This window comes from Crocuta crocuta, unplaced genomic scaffold, assembly GCF_008692635.1.
Source record: "Crocuta crocuta isolate KB4526 unplaced genomic scaffold, BGI_CrCroc_1.0 scaffold113, whole genome shotgun sequence".
Classification (NCBI taxonomy): domain Eukaryota; kingdom Metazoa; phylum Chordata; class Mammalia; order Carnivora; family Hyaenidae; genus Crocuta; species Crocuta crocuta.
This window is the reverse complement of record NW_027530368.1, coordinates 278532-293245: the sequence shown is the minus strand read 5'-3', so window position 1 is coordinate 293245 and position 14714 is coordinate 278532. Positions and strand designations below refer to the sequence as shown.

The window sequence follows — 14714 nt, the reverse complement described above, 5'->3', positions numbered from 1 at the left end:
TCATTTTGAGTTCATTTTTGTGAATGGTGAAAGATAGAGGTCTAGTTTCATTCTTTTATATGTGAATATGCAAATTTTCCACCACCATCTATTGAAAGACTATCTTCATTTAGTATTGGCTGTTTTGTCATGTATTAGTTGCTTGTGTACTCAGGGGTTTATTTCTGGGTTCTCACTTTGGTTCCACTGGTCTGTTTTTAAGCCAGGACCATACTGTTTTGATTGCTATAGCTTTAAAATATAGCTTACAATCAGGAAGTATGATGCCTCCTACTTTGTTCTCCTTTCTCAGGAATTCCTGGGCTATTTGGTGTCTTTTGTTTTCCATGTAAATTTAGGATTTTTTTTTTCCATAAAAAATGCCATTGGAATCTCAATGGGAATGGTATGTAATCTATAGATGTTTGGGGATAGTATGGGCATTTTAATGATATTAATTCCTCCAATCCATGAAAATGAGACACAGTTCCATTTATTTGTGTCTTTGATTTCTTTCATCAACACTGTATAGTTTTCAGTGTATAGAATTTTCACTTCTTGATTAAGGTTATTAAGTATTTTTATTATTTTTGATGCTATGGTAAATGGGATTGTTTTCTTCATTGATTTTCAGATAATCATTGTTCATGTGTAGAAACACTACTGATTTTTGTATGTTAATTTTATTTCCTGCAACTTCACTGAAGTCATTGGTTAGATCTAAAAGTTTTTTTGTAGAATTATTAGGATTTCATACATATAAAATCATGTCATGTGCAAATAAAGTCAGTTTTACCTCCTTTCCAATCTGATGCCTTTGTTTCTTCCTCTTGCCTGATTGTTCTGGCTAGGACTTCCAGTACTGTGTTGAATAGGAGCTGTGAGAGGGGGCACATTTGTCTTGTTCCTGATCTTAGAGGGAAAGCTGTCAACCTTTCACCATTGAATTTATTAGCTGTTGACTTCCCATAAGTGGTCTTTGCCTTTTGGCACTTCATAAGGTGTCTTAGTATAGCTCTATTCAAATTCAACCTATTTAGGGTCTTTTGGTCTTCCTAGATCTGGATGTTCATTTATCTCTCAAGGTTTTGGAAATTTTCAATGATTATTGCTTTAAATATACAATTGATCTTGAGCAACACAGGTTTGTGGGTTGTGGATCCACTTGTATGTGGTTTTTTTTTTCAAAACAATGCCATACTGTAAATGTATTTTCTCTTCCTTAAGATACTCTTAATATTTTATCTTCTCTAGCTTAATTGTAAGAATACAGTATATGTATTATATATTAAGTCCATATACAAAATATGTGTTAATTGACTGTGTTACCTGTAAGGCTTCCAGTCAGTTGTAGGCTCTTAAGTAGTTAAGTTTTGGGGGGAGTCAAGAGTTTTATGTAGATTTTCAAGTGCATAGGGGTTGGCACCCCTAACCCCTGCATTTTTAAAGGTCAACTGTACTTTCTATCCCTTTTGCTTTTTGAAATTCCCACAATGATATTGTTTCTTATGATGGTATCCCATAGGCTCCATACTTTCTTCACTTTTTAAAAAAATATTTTTTATGTTTTATTTATTTTTGAATAAATAAATTGAGAGACAGCGTACGAGCAGGGGAGGGGCATAGAGAGAGGGGGAGACACAGAATCTGAAGCAGGCTCCAGGCTCCGAGCTGTCAGCACAGAGCCTGATGTGGGGCTCATAGACCATGAGATCATGACCTGAGCCGAAGTCAGACGCTTAACCGATTGAGCCACCCAGGTGCCCGTCTTCACTCTTTTTCATTCGTTTTTCTTTTTGCCCTTCAGTGGATAATTTCAAATGTCCCATCTTCCAAGTCACTGATTCTTTTGCATGGTTGAGTCTGCTTTTGAGGCTTTCTGTTGAATTCTTCAATCATTGTATTTTTCAGCCCTACAATTCCCATTTGTTTGGCTTTTCTTTTTTGGACTTCTCATTATATTTATGCATTGTTTCCCTAATTTCCTTTAGTTGTCTGTGTGTTCTTGCAGTTCACTACATTTCTTTAAGAGGATTATTCTTTTTCTGACAGTTCACAGATCTCCATTACTGTATAGTCAGTTGTTAGAGTTTTACTAGTTTACTTTGGGGTGTCTGCTCATCTGACTTTTTGCAACCCTTGACTCCTTATGTTGGTATCTACACATTTGAATAAGCAGCCTCTCTTCTAGACTTTCTAGGATTGCTTTGGCAGAGAAAGTTCTTCACCAGTCTTCTCAGTTTGGATGTTTAGACTTGTCAGCTTAGTAGCATCCTTGGGCAGGCAGGGCTTGCTGTCAGGGTCTGTTTTGGGGGTGAGGCCACCGCAGGAGCTCTGAGGTGGGTGTGGGATGCTGCTGGCTTATTTCCCTGATCAAGCAAGGCTGTAGGATGGGCCCCGTGGTTGCCTGGGTTCTCTGGTCAGGCTTACTGGGCAGGATGAGGTACTGTACTCAGCAGTAGGTAGGATTATGGATTAGCCTCCCTGCGCTGGCAGGGCAGCAGAACAGGTCCTGGGTCCCACACTGGAACTTGTTTGGGGATGTACTTTGGGCAAGACTGTGCCCTGAAGTCCCCGGGCAGATGCTGCCAGCCGATCCTGCCAGCATCCCCACTTAAGTGTTGTTGGGCTTCTGGAGGTTTCCTGGTGTTCCAGCCGAGCTTTCTGGGCAGGCGGGACTCAGGGGCCACACTCAGCAGTGGGAAGGGCTGTCACCCAGCTTCCCTGCCGTAACAGAGCAGTTGAGCGAGCTCTAGGCAGCCTCCCAGCTGTTCCTGGTTAGTTTTCCCACTCAGATGGGGCCGGGGCTACTCAGCAGTGATTGGGCCTATGATAGGGCATCCCGCCCAGATAAAGCCGGAGATCCAGCTCGCAGCATCCCCTTAGCTGTTCCTAGTCAGGCTTCCCAGTTAGGAGCGGCCGGGAGCTACACTCGGCCATGTTTTAAATTTTTCTTCTCCGCCCTGGGCAGAGAAGGGAACCTAGCTTGAAGTCTGGACAAGCAGGCTGCTTGTGGTCTTGACTGAAGCTGACTTGCACCCCAAGTTCTCTGGCTGAATGGTGCCACTGGCTTTGCTCTGAGGCTGATCAACTCTGCCTGCTGTGCTCTCTGCTCAAGCATAACGCCCGGGTGTTCTGACCAGGCTTCTCCTGTGAGGTAAGACTTGGTGGGACCCCCCAGTAAGTGATGAAATGTGCTGGGGGACGCCGGACGCCTATCCTGTGTTCTCTTTTCCCACGGGGGGAACCACGGGCTGAGGGTAGACCTCTTGTCATGGTGCTGCCTCAGCCTAGAAGAGGGGCAGCGTGGTGAGCGTGGCGACGCTCGCCGTTTGTAATGCAGTCTGTCTCGGTCTGTGTGGTGTGTGCGTGGGGTGTTTCGGCCGCACTTCCGTGTTCTAGGTTTTTTCAGAGGTGCCCAGGCATACTTGTTAGCCTATGTTGGTATCTTAGTGACTTCCTGCCTTTTATAAGTTGTCTTTTCATTGACCCCAAGTTTGCTTGGTTAATGTAAACATGACTGTTTCCCAGAGTTCTGAAAAAGTTGGTTGTGACCATTCCTGCTTCTCTTTCAATGTTTCCGTGGGAGGACAAGACCTTGAATCTGCCCAGTCCATGATTTTGCTCAAGTGTGTGTTGTGTTGAAACCTCTGTTTAGTGTTGCAGTAGAACGATTAATGGTTTAAGAGAAATAATTACCCTGAGTCTTTTGTATAATGCACAGCGTTCAAACTGCTAATGTTCTTCCTATTAGAAAGAGATCTATTTAAATTTTCAGTTTTCAGGGATAAGCTAGTCTATAACCCGTTAGAAGGGCTCCTATGTTCCAGACACTGTGCAAGGCATTTCATGTCTCTTATGGTTCAGAAAACCTTGTGAGACAGGTGCTTCTACTCCATTTTACAAATAAGATCGCTTCGGAGAGGTCAGCAGCTGTTCTGAAGTGGCACAGATGTGAGGTGGTGGGGCTAATGTTAAACCTCACAAGTGCCTGAGGCAGAACTCGGTTTTTTTCTTTTTTAAGGTTTTTATTTATTTTGAGGTCGGAGGAGGGGCAGAGAGAGGAGGAGACAGAATCCCAAGCAGGCTTCCTACAGTCAGCACCGAGCCTGATACAGGGCTGGGATCCACGAACTGTGATATCATGAACTGAGCTGAAACCAAGAGTTGGACGCTTAACTGACTGAGCCACACGGGCACCCACCCCTGCCCTCCCCACCCAGAACTCTTTTAAAATCAGTTTTTAAAAAAGTCTCCAGGGGCGCCTGGCTAGCTTAGTCAGTGGACCCTGCAACCCTTGATCTTGGGGTTGTGAGTTCGAGCCCCAAGTTGGGTGTAGAGATTACTTAACAATAAAATCTTTAAAAAAAGAAAAATAAAATGTCTTCAGACTATATCAAAATACAAAGGATGGTGAGGGATGTTAGTGTTTTCAAAAGCTCTTGATGTGATTCTAATGTACAACTAGTTCTGAGAATCACTGCATTTAACATTTTGCCTCCTATAGAAAGAGCAGAATAGAGGTGAAATTCAAGCAGGTCATTTTGCTTTAAATTAGGCCTCTAACCAAAATGCTCGGGGCATTTTCAGTGAAGGTAGTAGAGTGACCAAATTGTCCTGGTTTGCAGCAGACTTCTCCAGTTTTAGCACCGGAAGCCCTGCATCTTAAAAACGCCTTAGTCCTCACAGACTGGGATGGGGGGGCCACCCTACCAGGCAGATACTTAAAGAATTTAATGATCTTTAACAGTCATTTATGATTTAAAAATCCTAGAGGTGTTCCTAAAAATTTGAGCACAACAGGGAACTGGTTACCTATGTTTTTCCCTCTTTAGCTTTAAGAAATCTAAACGGGGCACCTGGCTGGCTAAGTGGCTAAAGCACGCACCTGTTGTCCTTGGGCTGTAAGTTCGTGCCCCACGTTAGGTGTAGAGATTACTTAAAAATAAAATCTTATTAAAAAAAAGTCCAAATGTGTCTAGGAACATTATGTGTTTTTCAATGACAAAGCTATCAGTGGTTCTTTCTCACTTTATAGAGCATTTAGTTTGAAGAAGTTTTTAATCTTAAAAAATAAGTTTATTTATTTTGAGAGAGAGAGACAGAGAGATGGAGATGGGAGGGGGATAGAGAGAATCCCAAGTGTGTTCCTCAATGAGAGCATGGAACCCAACTTGGGGCTTGAACTCACAAACCCATAAGATCATGACCTGAGTGAAACCAAGAGTCACTTAAGCAACTGAGCCACCGAGGCGCCCTTTTCTGTTGTTTGTTTTTTTATTTACACCTAAATTAGTTAACATATTGTGCAATAATGATTTCAGGAGTACAATCCAGTGACTCATCCCCTACATAAAACACCCAGTGCTCGTCCCAACAACTGGGATGGGCCCCTTTGCCCATTTAGCCCATGCCCCCACCCAGCACCCCTCTAGCAACCTTCATTTTGTTCTCTCCATTTAAGAGTCTCTTCTGTTTTGTCCCCTCCCTGTTTTTAGATTAGTTTTGCTTCCCTTTCCTTATGCTGATCTGTTTTGTATCTTAAATTCTACATGAGTGATGTCATATTAGCCTTTCTCTAATTTCTCTTAGCATGAATACCCTCTAGTTCCATCCATGTAGTTGCAAATAGCACGATTTCATTCTGATTGCTGAATAATACTCCATTGTGTATATGTGTGTGTGTGTATACATACACACACACACACACACACACACATACATATATACCACATCTTCTTCATTCATTTGTTGATGGACATTTGGGCTCTTTCCATATTTTGGCTATTTTCGACAGCACTGCTATAAACATTGAGGCCCATGTATCCCTTCGAAGCAGCACATCTGTATCCTTTAGATAAATACCTAGTAGTGCAATTGCTGGGTCATAGGGTAGTTCTGTTTTTATTTTTTTGAGGAACCTCCATACTGTTTTCCAGAGTGGCTGCACCAGTGTGCATTCCCACCAGCAGTGCAAAAGGGTACCTCTTTGTCCGCATCCTCGCCAACATCTGTTGTTGCCTGAGTTGTTAATTTTAGCCATTCTGGCTGGTGTGAGGTGGTATCTCAGTGGTTTTGATTTGTATTTCCCTGATGGTGAGTGATGTTGAGCATGTTTTCATGTGTGTGTTAGCCGTCTGGATGTCTTCTGTGGGAAAGTTTCTATTCATGTCTTTTATGCATTTTTTCACTGGATTATTTGTTTTTTGGGTGTTGAGTTTGATAAGTTCTTTATAGATTTTGGATACTAAGCCTTTATCCAATATGCCATTTGCAAATATCTTCTCCCATTCCGTTGGTTGCCTTTAAATTTGCTGATTGTTTCCTTCATTGTGCAGAGGCTTTTTATCCTAATGAAGTCCAAGTAGTTCATTTTTGCTTTTGTTTCCCTTGCCTCTGGAGACATGTTAAGTAAGAAGTTGCTGCAGCCGACATCAAAGAGGTTTTTGCCTGCTTTCTCCTCTAGGGTTTTGATGGCTTCCTATTTTATGTTTAGGTTTTTCATCCATTTTGAGAATATTTTTGTGTATGGTGCAAGAAACTGGTCCAGGTTCATTTTTCTGCATGTTACTGTCCAGTTTTCCCAGTAACACTTGCTGAAGAGACTGTCTTTATTCCATTAGCTATTCTTTCCTGCTTCGTCAGATTAGTTGGCCATACGTTTGTTGGTCCATTTCTGGGTTCTCTATTCTGTTCCATTGATCTAAGTGTCTGTTTTTGTGCCAGTACCATACTGTCTTGATGATTACAGCTTTGTAATACAGCTTGAAGTCTGGGGTTATCATGCCTCCAGGTTTGGTTTTCTTTTTTCAGGATTGCTTTGGCTATTCAGGGTCTTTCCTGGTTTCACAGAAATTTTAGGATTGTTTGTTCTAGCTCTGTGAAGAATGCTGGTGTTATTTTGATGGGGATTGCATTGAATATGTAGATTGTTTTGGTTAGTATTGCCATTTTAACAATATTTGTTCTTCCAATCCAGGAGCATGGAATATTTTTCCATTTTTTTGTGTCATCTTCTTTTTCTTTCATAAGCTTTCTATAGTTTTCAGTGTATAGATGTTTCACCTCTTTGGTTAGGTTTATTCTAAGGTATTTAATGGTTTTTGGTGCAATTGTAAATGTGATCAATTCCTTCATTTTTCTTTCTGCTGCTTCACTATTGGTGTATATAGATGCAGCTGATTTCTGTGCATTGATTTTATATCCTGCAGGTACCTCTGTTTTTAAGGAATTTTTAAAGGGGCCCCCTAGACCACAAGAAATGCTTAGCACCACTTATTAACCAGTTAAGTCCAAACATTTAAAAATAATACACATACATTTAAAATATTGCATCCTTAAATTATGACTACTAATTGGAATGTGTGTATCTACCACTAAGCAACTTATCAAACCTTTGAATCAAATTGGATGTTACCACTCACTTTCTGTTCCACAGGGAATTTCACGAGGTACTTGGCTTTTTAATCACAGTGTCAAAAGTTCAGAAATAACAGAAGTAAAACCAGTGAATCACCAAAGTAATAATTAAAAATAGGCAGTTTGTGAACTGGGAGTCCTTAAACCAAAACATGGAATGAAGCTCATGTATGTGTTATTATTCTTTTAAGTTTTATTTATTTCAGTAATCTCTACACTCCATGTGGGGCTCAAACTCACGACACTGAAATCAAAAGTTGTATGTTCTGACTGAGCAGCTGGACGCCCCTCAGTTATATGTTGTTATAAGCAGTTTATATAGTGAGAAAGCAGTAACTTTATTCTAAAGTCATTGGCTCTATTAGAATTTTCTTAAATGATAGTGAATTGGTCAGTGGTTACCTCATATCCACCTTGGGAAACAGTTTAAATTTTGCTTATGATTTTTAGAGGTGTAAACAAGAAATGACCCAGGTCAAGTCGGTCTTGCAAAATAAGCTGAATTAAGCTTTGCTTATAGGACTAAACTGGGTTTGCCTGCTCAGGGAATTTTCAACACGTCTCTGTTTGCTTTTAACAACAGCAGCCTATGGAAACCCAGCTTCACAAATACATATTGTCTTCTAAAGTACTGTAACACAATCTGATGTTGACACCGAACAACTTGAGCTAGCAGCTCCAGTGGTTTGTGAGTGGTGTTGAGCAGTGCTGTCTCCCTTGAGAACTGAAGATGTCCCACAATGCCCTGTGGGTTATAGCAGTGCCCAGGGCATCTCATCTCAGTTTGGGACCTGTGGGTCTAGTTATTTAATTCTGTCTCGAAACCATCTACATGAAATTACTCAATTGAGTAGTCAACCTTAATCCTCTTTTTAGAGGCTTTTTATTAAATGTCAAATCTTTATTGACATTAATTCATAATTCTCTGGACTAACTCCACGAGACTTCACTATTTAAGAGAATATTGTCAACCTAAATTAGTCTTTGATTTACAGAATTTTCCTGGGGCTAGCTGTTTCTGGCTAGCAGATCACACAGAATCCCTCGTGTGAAATCCTTCAGGGCAGTGATTCAACGGCACTATTCTTGATGGAAATGTGTTAGGTTTAGGTTTGTTTAGGTTTAGGTAAAGGGGTTAAAAACCACTGGTCTGAGTGTTTCAGTCAGTTGAGTGTCCAACTCTTGATTTTGACTCAGGTCATGATCTCCCAGTTTGTGAGTTTGGCTTTGTGCTGACAGCACAGATTGGGATTCTCTCTCCCCTCTCTCTGCCCCTCCCCAACTCACTCCAGCTCCCTCCCTCTCTCTCTCTCATAATAAGTAAACAAACAAAAAAACCCAACACTGGTTAATGGACTATGTATGCTAAAAACAAAAACATCTCTGGATATCCATACCAGTTTTCCTTGGTTAACATCTAATGACCTTTGAAAGTATCACGAAGAGTAATTAGTATGGTATTCAGTGGTACTCAGCCCATTGAGAAGTGTCTGAGATAGTTCACTATTCCAGACACTTCTGATCTATAAAGTATTTTAAAAATTTGATGCAACATTATAACATTCAATAAAATACACAGATCTTAGGTTTTCCATTCAATGAATTAACAATTGAATGCACTCTTGTACCCATTTTGCAGATCATGTTACAGAGCATTTCCATCACTCCCAGAAGATTCCTTGTCTATGTTCATTCCTCTATCATTTTAGTTAGGTCTGTTCTTACACTGAATCATAAAGTATGTATTCTTTTCTAACTTCTTTAACTTAGTGATGTTTTTGAGATTTCCTTATTATATACCTCAGCCCATTTCTAATGTTGAGTAGTTTTCCATTTTATGAATACACTAGTTATACCTTCTGTTTTGGGCTAACAGTTAAACTTATGTATATACCTTTAGGTCTTTGTGAACATATTTTTCTTTTCTTTTTTATGTTTATTTTTGAGCGAGAGCGGGAGCAGAGGAAGGGCAGAGAGAGGGAGACACAGAGTCCAAAACAAGCTCCAGGCTCTGAGCTGTCAGCGCAGAGCCCAATGCACGGTTCAAACCCATGAACTGTGTGGGTTTGACCTGAGCCAAAGTTGAATGCTCAACTGACTGAGCCACCCAGGCGTCCTGACATATTTTTTTTCCTGTGTAAATGCTCAGGAATGGTTTAGCTGAATTGTATGGCAAATGAGTTTAACTTGAAACTGATGAAAAGTGGTGATTCCATTTTATATTTCTAGCAGCATTGTAGGAGTGTTCCAGTAGCTTCACATTCTTGGTATTTGTGGATGTTTTCTTTCAGTCATTCTAGAGCATGTGAAATGGTGTTATCATGGTGATTTTAATTTGTACTTCCCAGAGGACCTAAGATGTTGCATAAATTTTGAGTTTTGATTAAGTCCAGCTTGTCCTTTGTGTCCAAAGAAATCTCTAAGGTAATTTTTTTTCCTACATGCTTTTGTTTATGGGTTTTACATTTAAATCCATGATTTTGTGTGTACTGTGTGTGTGTGTATGGGCGTGTCTGAGTAGAAAATAATAGTCAAAGGTTTTTATTTCATACAAATATTGAGTTCCACCAATATTGTTCTTTCATTTTCCCACTGAATTAACTTGCCATCTTGGTCAAAATTTGTCTGTACGTCTGTCTCTGGACTCTTATTCTCAGTCTACTACCAGTCTTGATTAAACTTCATGTAAGTTTTTTTAATACTATAACTTCGTAATCTCTACACCCAGTATGGGGCTCGAACTCACAACCCAGGGTTCAAGAGTCACATCTCTTGCCACTCAGCCAGATGCCCCCTTTAAACTTTGACATCAGATAAGCATGTCTTCCAACTTAATATTGTTTGGCTCTTTTAAGGTCTTGGCACTTATACATAATTTTTAATGTATTAACAAATCAGTCTTTTTTTTTTTTTAAGTCGAATGGAATTTTGATCGGGATTGCTAACAATAAAGAGTCCCCTTATCCAAAAATTGTTTTCCAGTTCACAAACATGCTATGTCTCTCACAAGTTGTCATCTTCTCAGCAAGGTTTTGTCTTCAGTGCAGAGGTCTCACAGATCTTTCTATAAATCTGTTCCTGGGTTGTTTTTTTTTTTTTTTTGCTGCTACTAGAATGTTACTGTTTTTAAACTTTAAATTTCTAATCAGATCACCAGCATGCCCTGGGCTTTTTTTTTTTTTTTTAAAGAGCATGCTAAATTCTCTTACTAGTTCTGGCTAGTTCTTTTTGCGGAGTACATAGTTTTCTATGTAAACAGCCATATCATTTGTAAATGACTATTCTACTTGTGTTCCAATCTATATGAATTTTTGACTGTATGGCTCTGACCTACAGAACAGTGTTGAACAGAAATGGGGAGAGCAGACATCTTTGGTTTGCTTAGTGTTTCACCATGAAGCATGATGTTAAGCGTAGATTTTCTTTTGCAGATGCTCTTTGGAAGACAGGAATTTATACTCCTAGGGTTTGTATTGTGAGAGGATGTTGAGTTTTGTCCAGGGCATTTTCTGTCTCGTTGAAAGGATCATACCGTTTTCCTCTGTCCATAGGTAAATCATACTGACTTTTAATGTTAAATAAACCTTACTCTCCTGGAATAAAACCTATTTGGTCAAGATGTCTTATCCTTTTTATACATTGCTAGGTTCAATTTGCTAATGTCTGAAGGACCTTTATTCTCGTTTCATGAGGGATATTGGTCTGTTATTGTTACAGCTTTTTCAGGTTTTGAATCATATTTGGTATTTCTTGGGAGTCCTCTACATAAATATTTTGTCACAGGCTTAAGAAATGCAAAAATCAATTGTTTGGAGGTGTTTTTAGTGGCCATTTTTGCGTTCCTAACAGCCAGTATTGTTTTTTACAAAATAACAAAGATGACTTTTAAAAGTTTCTTTATGTGAACAAAAGGCTGAAAAAAGTCCAGGGAGAGAATTGAGATGTGAGATGAATTACTAACAGGAAAAAAAAAACTTGCACTGGGGATTAAGGAATTTTTGCAAATGTTTTTGAATATCCTCTTATAGTACATGATGGATAAAAATTTTGAGGTTCCAACACCAAGTATAATGAAGCCCAGTATAATGAAATTTAAATTACTGGGAGTTTAAATCAATTTGTAGTTTTGAAAGCAGTTCTAATATTTTCCATTCTATGAAAGAAAAATCTCTCTGACCAAGTTAAAAATGTAAGGGAGAATGTCCAGCACCTCTTTAATTAAAAATGCAGGGGTGCCTGGGTGGCACAGCTGGTTAGGTGTCCAACTCTTGATCTCGGCTCATGGTCTCAGTTCGTGATTTCGAGCCCCACATCGGGTTCTGCGCTGATGGTGGGCCAGCCTGCTTGGGATTGTCCCTCCTCTCTGCCCTTCTCCTGCTTGTGCTCTCTCAAATAAACGTAAAAAAAAAAAAAAATACAGAAGTCAGAGGGAAACTTCCAAATGTATACTTTATTAATAAAATTAATTCATATGCAATAAAGATCTGCATAAGTAGAGAAAAAGTCTGAAATAACATTAAAATGAAAACAGTTACCTCTGGGACAGTAATTGTGCAGGACAGCTAAATGGTTTCTAGAAGAGATTCTATTCTTATATAGTTTGTGTAACTAAAAGAGCCCTTCAACTGTTCGTACTAGTGAATCACAAATAGAAATAACACATCGATCTTAAAATCTACAGAGCTTCAGGGGCACCTGGGTAGCTGGGTCGGTTAAGCACATGACTCTTGATTTTTGGTTCAGGTCATGATCTCCTGGTTTTGTGAGTTTGAGCCCCAGGTGAGGCTGTGTGCGCTGACTGTGCAAAGCCTGCTTAGGATTCTCTCTCCTGCTCTCAAAATAAATAAATAAACAAACTTAAAAAAAAATACACAGCTTCAAAACTAGAGGTGATAATGTCAGAAGCCACATGCTCAAATCCTACAATACAGTATTTTTTCCCTTCTTTGGGGCAATAATATACAAAATATATATTCAGGGTTGCCCTGGAGTTATTTAATGGATTTAAGAAAAAATTATTAATAAGCTCTCATTTTGAGAAACTTTCAGTTTCTTTTCAATACACAAATATTTTATCGGAAAGTCCACTACGTGTTCTGGATATTTAAAATACTTGTACCCTAAGCCTATCACCAATGGCAAAAACCCTAACAAAAGAGAAGTACCTAACAAGTAACGCCTTAGCACACCAAAACCCTCAAACATTAAAAGAAAAATGACAATAAGGAAAACAGTAACACAGGACAAAATATCAGTATCTATAAAACAAAGTTCTTACAAAGCCATTAACATGAAGGGATTTCAAAAAGCATTACAAACAGTCAAAAAAGGACTCTCTAACAGCCAAAAGAGTAATTAAAATAAAATTTTTTACATCTACTAAATTTTGTACCTACTTAAAAAAATAATGACTATGGCTGGCGGGGTTTTGCTGGCCTATTACACTTGTTTTGGCACAATACACTGGTACAGATTTCTGAAGGACAATGTGACAAGCAACAGTTATCAAAGGCCTTAAAATGCCTTAACCAGTTAATACTTAGAATAATTCATTCCAGTTAAGATTTCCATTTTAATTTACTTGTGAACAGAGACAGGATGAAGAGAACTAACAGATGTTGCTACTTTTGGTTGAGAAGACTCCCCAAAGCCCAAGTGGCAAGATTTCCCCAACTCCTCTCTTACAATGGAAACGAAGCCCAAAGAATCAAAGGGAAGTGTGTTACACTTCTACTGCTCCTGTGTGCTCAATTCCTGGAGACACTACAGGGGGGCAGCCTTTGGGGACACTAGAAGGTAAAACAGGGTAGACGGAGGGGGGTCCTGCAGTACTGCCGCCCCAAGCAAAGGAGTCAAGAGTGATTATATTAAAACCTCATGTTAGTACTTCTCATAGTTTGCTTAAACTTCTTTAATTACTGATTTAAGATGGTCTAGGTGATACTCTTCTATGAAGGATTCTGCTTGATTCAAAGCTTTTATTTTCACCAGAATAAGAATTACTTCTTTGACTTCATCCCTGGAAAACAAAAAAAAAGGAAATGAAGTGTACTGAGAGCACAGTGATCCAGTCATTAGTTGTTAATCTGAAACAAATTTTAAGCCAATATCTAAAATAGCATAAAATATTCCAGATTTTACCCTTTTCCATATAAGCATTCAAATATAGACTCTTATTAGATGTGTATGCTGGCAAATTTTAATGTGAATGACTGTAAAGTTAAATCCATCAAGAGAAAGCTGAGTTGTGGTGTGGGGGCCATTGGTGTATATGGGCTACTATGGGGGGAATATTTACCCACAGAAATGCTACAAATATAGGTTATTTAAAAAAATGTTTAGTTTTATTTTGGAGAAATGCCTTACCAGAACACAACTGTACTTAAGCCCCTAACCATCTAGTGCTGTGAATGAGACATACATCAAAACAGATCTAGCTATTGCTGGGTGAACATAAGGCTGAAGATGTGCACTTAACAACTGCTGAGGTTTTAAAATGGCCAGGAAAATAAAAAATACATTGAAGACCTGCTATTAAGAGGCTTTTGATTTATAGTTTCCCAAATTCCCCTGTGCAATAGTTTTCTGGAAATGCTTATTTTGGAAGATTTACATTTTAAAATATGAACTACTGGGGCACCTGGGTGGCTCAGTCGGTTAGGCGTTTGACTCCTGTTTTTGGCTCCGGTCATGATCCCAGGAACTGTGAGACTGATCCCAGAACCTGTGTCAGACTCAGTGCTGAGCTGACAGTGTAGAGCCTGATTTGGATTCTCTCCTCTTCCTCTTTCTCTGCCCCTCCCCTGCTCCAAATAAATACACATAAATTTTTTTTTTTTTTTAAAAAGAGCTATTATGAGTGAGGTGTGAGTATAAAGTAGTGATTCCAAAGGTTGCACATGAAAATATCTACTAATTGATTTAAAGATTTTGTTTTTAAGTCATTTCTATACCAAATATGGGGTTGAACTTGCAACCCCAAGATCAAGGGTTGCATGCTCCAGCTGAGTCAGCCAGGTGCCCTTCCACAGAGGTTTTCCAAAAGTAGTGTAAAAGTACAAAGTTTCCTAAAAATTGCTGAGTGTAAAAAAGAATCCTTGAACTATGCTTATGGAAATACAAATATGCACAATTACCTGAATTCGCTTCTCGATAATTTACGTGCAGACTGCAACAAGAACTGGATGAAGTTTTCTAGCTGGGGAACAGACGTTCTCATGGCAGAGTTTTGGAACCATTTTTCTGGTAAACATGCTGCTATCTGTTAATTAAAACACACAGTCGGTTTTTAGTAACAACAGTTATCTAAGGCCTTT

General features: G+C 39.2%; 1 protein-coding gene across 1 annotated transcript in view; it reads right to left on the bottom strand.

Annotated features, from left to right (window-relative positions):
• Nucleotides 1-11828: 11828 nt before the first annotated feature.
• Nucleotides 11829-14714, bottom strand: part of GCFC2 (GC-rich sequence DNA-binding factor 2) — a 49442-nt gene continuing 46556 nt past the window's right edge. The window contains exons 16-17 of the mRNA XM_077766217.1: nucleotides 14535-14659; nucleotides 11829-13417 (exon numbers count right to left, since the gene is read on the bottom strand). Coding sequence (XP_077622343.1) covers nucleotides 13300-13417; nucleotides 14535-14659 — 243 coding nt within the window. The 3' untranslated portion in view covers nucleotides 11829-13299. The remainder of the gene's footprint in view (nucleotides 13418-14534; nucleotides 14660-14714) is intronic.